This window comes from Chaetura pelagica, unplaced genomic scaffold (genome assembly GCF_000747805.2).
Source record: "Chaetura pelagica isolate M959 unplaced genomic scaffold, ChaPel_1.0 scaffold405, whole genome shotgun sequence".
NCBI classification, from domain to species: domain Eukaryota; kingdom Metazoa; phylum Chordata; class Aves; order Apodiformes; family Apodidae; genus Chaetura; species Chaetura pelagica.
In genome coordinates this window covers 4,881,159-4,888,842 of record NW_009953489.1, presented here as the reverse complement: position 1 = coordinate 4,888,842, position 7,684 = coordinate 4,881,159, and the positions used below count along the sequence as shown (strand labels likewise).

Here is a 7,684-nt window from a genome sequence, read left to right as displayed (position 1 = left end):
AGAAATAAGAGCAGAGCTGGGTTTTGAAGAAATTTGTATCACCATCTCCCCAGCCCTTCCCCAAACAGGGGAGTTTGGGCACCATCATGCAGAAACTGGCTAAAAACCACACACTGATCTGAAAAGCAAAGAGCTTCAGCCTGTCCTAAAGGGTCCTTTGCCATTTGGATTCTCCAGGTTTCCTAACAAATTTCACTGCAAGGAAAGCCTAAACCCAACTATTTTTTTTACCATGGAACTCTAGTTTTTACCAGAGTTTACCAGTTTACTCTTTTTGCCACCTCCTCTCCTGGCCAGCAACAATACTGGGCTCCAACAGCTCCATCATGCCCCCCCACTTAGTGCTATTTCAGGGATTATTTTCTTTTAAATAGAGGGGAAATTATGGAATTTCTCTGCAGCAAAGGGAGCTCTTGCTTGATAATACAGTGAAGTCAGTGGCAACACTGGACAGGCAGAGCAGCTCAGCCTGGTAGGCTATGTAAAAAGGTTTTCAGTGTTTTCACAGTACCAAATACAATGTGCACTCAAACCACCTTCATTTTCATTTCTATCACTATTTGCCTGGGAGTTGGTGGCAAATTAGTCAAGGCTTTAGCAGACAGGTACATGTGGCTGGAAGGTCTCCTGTGTCAGGGATACTCCATGTCCAAGGCTGCTTACCTTCCATTTATTTGCACTCAAGAATAAGGCATTTGGCTCCTTTCCAAGCATCTTAAAATGACAAGAAAGGAGACTTGGGAATGGACCCTTTGTGGCAAGAGACTCTATTACATCATTAACATTAGAAATTCCATTTACAACACAAGAGTCATTTCATCCATCATTTATTCATGCAGACTAGAGAGAATGTCTTGCATTTTTAGGACCCTGGTTCTGCTTCTCCCTGGTATTGCTGGGGTGGCTGGGCTGTGAATGAGCTGCCCACCTCCAGCTCTTGGCTGCTCCTCCCATCCCTCTCTCTCTTCTACAGGCCAAAATAAATCCCAGCATCTCAGCACACTTCAGGAACTGCAAAAATCAGTCTCAACTCTGAAATCACTGGGGTTCCATGTTAGGTTTGGGATTTCAACTGGGAATGTTGTTCAACCTCCATCAGTTCATCCTGACTGCTCAGTGCTTCCCGAGCATCACACAACAGGGCTGGGGGCTAGTAGATGTTATGGACAAGCAGGAGGCCAGGAGTCTTGCCACCCCAAGGCCACCCCTTGCACCCCAGTCTCCCCTCTCCTGTGCCTCCAGCCATTGGACCAGTTGCTCATCAGTTCCTGCAGCTTATCTAGGAGGTAGTTTGTACAAACTCACCACAAGGGAAGGGTGAGCACAGGCAAGGGAGAGCACAGGCAAAGGAGTGGGAGAGCTGATGTTTTCACCCCTCTCAGCTCTGCTGGCTCCTGTCACAATCCAGAGGCACCACCATCTCCCAAGTGTTCCTCAGATCCATCCTCTACCACCCCCACACTGAGGAGGCAACACCCTCCCTGTTGCACTTCCTTGAGCAAGTTAAAGCTCCTGCCAAGAGCTGGTTTTCCTCTGGCTGGTGAGCTGACATCTTTGAGTACAACTGATAAAGACACCCTGACTAAGCCAGGTCTCCTTAGCACAGTGCACGGACCATGAAACATCAGAAGAAAAACTTCTTAGACAAGTACCTGTTTGGATACCATAATTATTCATACGGCTCTGGTTTGTTCACACATCCCCATAATTTGGAGTAACAACATGGAAAACAGGGACAGAAAACCTTAAAGGAAAAACCAGAATCATACTCCACCTTTTGGAAAGCCTCTTTCGTGTACAAAGAATTAAAAACCCCATAAATTTGAAACAAAATATAGTCCAACACTTAGAAGAGATTTTCCTCTCTCAAGGACATCAAAGGCTGAAAGCACCACAGAGGGAACTGCTTTTGCACTGAGAATTCAGCTGCCAGGCTTGAAGGAAGCACAGAAGCCTCTGTATAAAAACCTGAATACCACTTCTTCCAAAGTTTGGTGGGGTTTTTTGGGGCAAAAACTCCAATTAAAGTGTTTTACATAAAGCTGTGTTGTTTCTTTCCTGTGTGGTTAGGTTTTTTTTTCTGACTTCAACACTCAACAGATGACAACAGTCACTGGTTCTGAGATGGCATTTAATGAACACAGCAAGTCTAAGCTCAGCTCACACTGACTTGTCCACCACCACTCAATTATTTTATAACCCACGATGGAAACAGCAGAGAAGTTATCAAAATTGGACCTAATCTGTTTGTTCCCCAATGCAGATTTCATTTGAATCAGTGAAAAAATGTGGCAGATTGCTTGGTTACTGCTTGCCATGTTACTGCTATAAAAGAAGGTAAAAAAAAAAGGTAATTCCAACTACAAACCTACTCTGAGTGATGTGTGAAGAGGGAAAAGTGTTTTAAGTGCAGCAACCCAAAGATTTTTTTTTATTAAATACACCATTAACAGTGCAGCCTGTTACAGGAGCAATAAGCTACCACTGCAAAGACTGACAATTTCAGTCAGATAAATCCAGTATTAAATAAGCACAAGAGTCTGAGCCACTGACCACATCTTGAAGCTGATTTATGGAAGAATATAGGTGTTTTAGAGTTTGTGCAAATGTGTACAAAATATAGTCAAATGAAACATTAAAACAAAAATTCCTTCCAGCATGTGGCAAGACTAGCTCTCACTTCTGAAACGGAGATAAAGGAGAAAGAAAACTAGAAGTTTCAGAGAAACATTCTGTTGACAAAATTGCATTGAATGGCCAGAAAAGCATTTTCCCACTCACACTGTTGCCAACTTCCATTTTATTTACATAAAGACAGGCTAAATGGCTTCCCCAGCTATAGGGTCCTACAGCCCTTTGCAGAGTAGCAGCCTTTGTCATGTGCTAAGTAGAAACAGCAGGCAGGTCAGCACAGCCCTGCCAAGAGGAGCCAAGAGGTTTGAGAGATTACAGTAGTTTGAAGTCATTCCTATTAACATAAAGGGAGAGAACACCCAGGACGTGGATTCTGTGATGTGGGAGTGACCTAAATGTCCAGTCACAACAGTCACATTTATCCAAGCAGCCTTCCTGCTCACACAGGGGACACAATACCAAGGAAGAGTCACAGCAGCTTTGGAAGAACACAGACTGCTGACAAGAGGTGGTCACAGTTCACTGAAGCAATTAAGATGGCAACATAACAAATAACTAAAGCTAAACAATGCACAGGGGCTGATTTCACTCCATGGGTATCTCAGATTCTCCCCTATTACTTAAAAAGCTCAGTACTGTGCAACACAAGGAGCTGGACAGTCACAGACAGCAATCAAAAGCTTCCCAACACACTCACCATGCAATTGGTACCAGTAAAGAACCAGTTGCAAGTTTGTTCTAAAGCTGGAAGCATCAAGGATGTGAGTTCTACTGGTAGTTACAGTTTGAATCACTGCCTGCTGTTAAGGAAGGCACCTGTATTTATTGCAATGATTGTGTCAGGACAGAAAACACAGCTAAAATTTATGGCTAAATTCTGACCAGAGACATCTGGCAGCTCATTTGCTTCAGGAAAGCCACTGCCCTTATATTGGTTGAGCATAAGTCAGTCAGGAAGGGGCAGCAGGACAGTGCTGCTCCAGAGCAGCCTCTACTTTAACACAGAATCCTGGAAGTAGCAACCTGGCCCAGCCACAACACACCTGACTTGGCATGAACACAGTAGGGTGCTGCAGTCACTAGAATTACCCCCAGGCAAAACTGGGCACCTGAAATGTTGTTCTGCACCTCCTCGAGCCAGACACACACTCCAGAAAGTGCTACTTCAGAGTGATCCTTAATAGAAGCAACCCCACTTTTATTGTGAAATGTTAGGATGAGAGAAAGGCTTTCTTAAAAATATTATTTCCCCCCCACCCCATTGTACTGGTTATATATTCTTCATCAACACACTGGAAAGAATCCAGGAATAACATCTAGAATGAGCTGCTTTTTATCTTTGTAAATCTCCAAAAGCTCCTTACAAAGAAACTCCAGTGTCATTACCAGGAAGTGTTAACTAGATCTTTGATGAAGATTCCAGTTCTGTTGATCACTCCTCACATGGACTCATTAGGACCAAAGAGACCTCATAGGCTTTAATCTGCAGTTTGTGTTGCCACTGCAACAAGAAAAAGATTCCAACTGATGAAGCAGCAGCAAGAGCAAAACACAAGGCACATCTGTACAAACAAAAGCTCTCTGTTCTATAAAAACAGGGAATAAAAGACAAATTAAGTAGAACTCTCTCCATTCAACCAAGGTTCATCTGCCTTCAGTCTGTCCTGAGGCACTAATGGAGCACGAGAAAGAATCACTGCTACCATATTTTCAACATTCACTCTTTGCTATCAAATAAATTAGAATTACTAGTGCAAAGGGAAAGAAGTTTTCAGGTTTTGGGGACTTTTTTGTTTGCTGCTTGGCAGTTGTATTTTTGGTTTGTTTGGGGATGGAGACTTTGGGGTTTTTTGCTTTGTTGTAGCTCTTCATAAAAAATTACATCACTAAGAAATTAGCATTTGCAGAAGGAAACAGGAAGTTATATATTTGCCAAATTAAATCTTAAAATAATTTTGTATACTGTACAAATATACATTGTGAAACATTTACAACCTTAACTTCCTAGATGACAAAATCCACTGCTCTTCCAAGCAATGCAGTTACCCAACTTTGCCTTTCAAAAGCTCAAAGCTACCAACTGTCAGGTATCAAGTCCCTCTCACAATTAAGGACAGGATGGGAGAAAGATGGATCTACTGATAGTAGTGGTATCAATGTAAGGGAGTTCCAGGCATACTAAATAATTTAAAATACAGTCCATGCCAGATAGAAATCTGGGAACAGATTTCCAGTAATGAGCCAATACTGAAGTCAGGTCTTCTTTCTCTTGACACTGTTTGTTTCTGTGCTCTCTGGGGATTCATCTGATGTTCTCTTTGTTAAAACACGATAGTCTTTGTTCCACCTACTGCTAGAACTCTGCCCTCCTTCACTGGGGGCTTTTGAACTGCTTTTTGCTACAGGAGCTCTGCAGTCACCCTCCTGCCGACCCGCAGAAGGCAACACAGGAGGCACATCACATTGTCCCAGGGTCTGCTGGGGCTTCTTGGAAGTTTCTGTTCTGGAAATCTGATCCCTGGCAGCTGAGGGCAGAGGGAGGCCTCGCTGTGATGTTGGTCCTGGATTGCTCTGGGCTGCCTGATCACTGTCCTTTGAGGGTTGCTCCTTCCCCTGGGTGTCAGGTGTCCCAGCCGTACTGGCCGTCCTTGGATCCCGTGGTTTCTGGGGCCTGGGAAGCGCTGCAGCCCCTGGGGGGGTGGAGACACTGCCCCTCCTGGAGCCTGCAGCCTGAGCCCCCGGGGGTCCTCTGCTCCCCTGAGGCACTGCACTGCCAGGACTTGGGTTTGCAAGCTCAATCCTCTTGCTACTGGAAGCAGCAGCCTGCACCAGAGGAGGCTGCTTTGTCCCCACCTTGGCCGGGGGCTGCATCGTTGACTTGAGCTTCAAAATCCTAACAGCATCATTCCTGTAGCTTTTCTCTGATGTCCTGATAATGGCACCTCTTTTCTGAGCATCCTGAATCAACGCGTTCCAGTCTTTATTTTCCTTTAAAAGAACAAAAAAAGAGACACCCCCCCATCCCCCCAAAAAGAAGTTATCAGAAAGAAATCAACACAACTGGACAGAGGTGTCAGAGGAGGTACAACCCCTTTAATTAAGGTACCTGACACAACTGTCATGGAAACCACTGTTATGTTCCTTCTGGAATAGAAGAATCTTATGTTTCACTTGCAAAACAGCAATAGGCACTCTGGCTGCTGTAACACAGGGAAGGTACTTTCAGCCATCACTGAGCTACTATTTAAAATGACAATTTCTATAGTTAAGAAGGCCAGAAGAGTTCTCTTACACAGAGTGAAACAGGAACATGGCTTTAATGCCCTCTAGTGTTGTAGGTAACACCCCCACCCGTGGAAGGAGAATAAAAACCAAGTACTGTAAGACACGAAGACCATTCAAGAGCACTCCCTACACATTCATTGGGACTTTATACACCCCTAAATAGGCAGGTTTTTTTCAGAATCCCGTTTCAGAGAGTACAAGCAAGGAGTATGCTCAGAAAGCACACAACTACACAAAGAAGTGTCAAAAAAGCAATCTGTAAATCAAGGAAATGTTTCGGGGTGGTTTGCTTTGTTTTTAAAATAATTTTCCTTGCTCAAGTTATCCACAGACAACTGCAATAGCTGGAGAAACAGCATGGATCAAACAGGAACTATTGCTGCCATCACCCTCTCTTACCAGGAGAGAGAAGATTCTTTGCAAACCCCAACCTTGAGTTGCAAAGAGTGTGTTACAGTTTACAGTGGGTAAGTAATTTATAACTTTCCTACTTGAAAGCAAGGAAAACAGGTTTACTAGTATTTTTTTTAAAAGCTTTTGTGACAGAGCCAAACCTTTTCAAAAGAACCCTCTGGGGACTTGGGTTGTACTAACGCAGCAATGCACCAGAAAAGGGTCCCCCCCTCCGGACTGGAGCAGCCTGAGAATGCTTTTAATTTCCCCAACCCTGACTTGACCTAGAAGGGTGGATCCCAACAGATCATCTGATTTCCCCTGCACCTACCATGAGTGTTTTCAGTCTTCCAAGGATGAAGAGGCTGAACCTGGCTCGGGTGATTGTAACATTCAGACGCTGAAGACTTGCCAGAAACCTGAGGGACAGGACAAAACCAGGCTCTGAAAACTACTTCTTGCAAGAAGCATTGTGAAAAAAAGAGGTAACTCACAATTGCATTGAAATGAAGGTAACAGAAGCAGGTACAAAGAAGCAGGCAGTTCATGACCCATGCCCAGATCCCACTGCAGCAGCCTTGTCTTACATGAAGGGCTTTGCATGAATTGTTTCCTGTCACCACTCTGCTTCCTTACAGGGAATTCCAGTTCTTTCCAGATCTTGCCTTGAGGTTTCCTTTCTTAGAGCAAATCCCCTCTTAATGCCAACCACTGCTTCCTTAAGTGTTCCTCAAAGTACAGAAGACATCAACCTCACTTCACCTATCAAGACTTTAAGCTTCTTTTTTACTTGAACTGATATAGTTTAATAATGTTTGGCATGATTAATGGGAAAATTTTCTACTGAAATAGTGAAATGTTGGACATGAATATTTTATTTTAAAGGTGACCTGCACTGGAAGCACATGAAGGAAGACTTTTGCTTTGTCATGCTTCAAGACTGGTAAGTATATTTTTGCAGAAGAAAATGTTTGTAGTGCAAATATCAGACTGTCTAGGCTGCTTTTGTGGGATCACAAACCAAGGTACTGAAAACCAAAACAAACAAATGCTTAAAGTATTTCTAAAGGTTGATTTTTGTTGGGGCTTATTTACCAGAACTCAAAAAAAGATCTGTGAAACTAATGTCAATTATTTCTTCTCTAATGAAAACGCTCCCAAAATGCACAGCTCATTCTATACCAACAGTGATTGCAATAAAAAGCAAAGTCTTTGTAAAACTGAGTTTGAACAGGTCCATCATCCCCTGGCACTGTGGTCAGGGCACTGAGACTTGCTCCTCAGGAAATTTCCAATCCTTGCAGTGGGGACTGCAAAAGCCCCTGAGCCACCCCAGAACATTTGGGCAAGGCAGAAAAAAAAAAGGTAAGAG

At 43.5% G+C, this 7,684-nt stretch overlaps 1 protein-coding gene across 1 annotated transcript in view; it reads right to left on the bottom strand.

The window, feature by feature from the left end:
* Positions 1–4,066: 4,066 nt before the first annotated feature.
* The window catches only part of SETX (senataxin), a 28,489-nt gene continuing 24,871 nt past the window's right edge, over positions 4,067–7,684 (bottom strand). Inside the window, exons 23-25 of the mRNA XM_009998878.1 lie at positions 6,644–6,731; positions 4,630–4,638; positions 4,067–4,213 (exon numbers count right to left, since the gene is read on the bottom strand). Coding sequence (XP_009997180.1) covers positions 4,067–4,213; positions 4,630–4,638; positions 6,644–6,731 — 244 coding nt within the window. The remainder of the gene's footprint in view (positions 4,214–4,629; positions 4,639–6,643; positions 6,732–7,684) is intronic.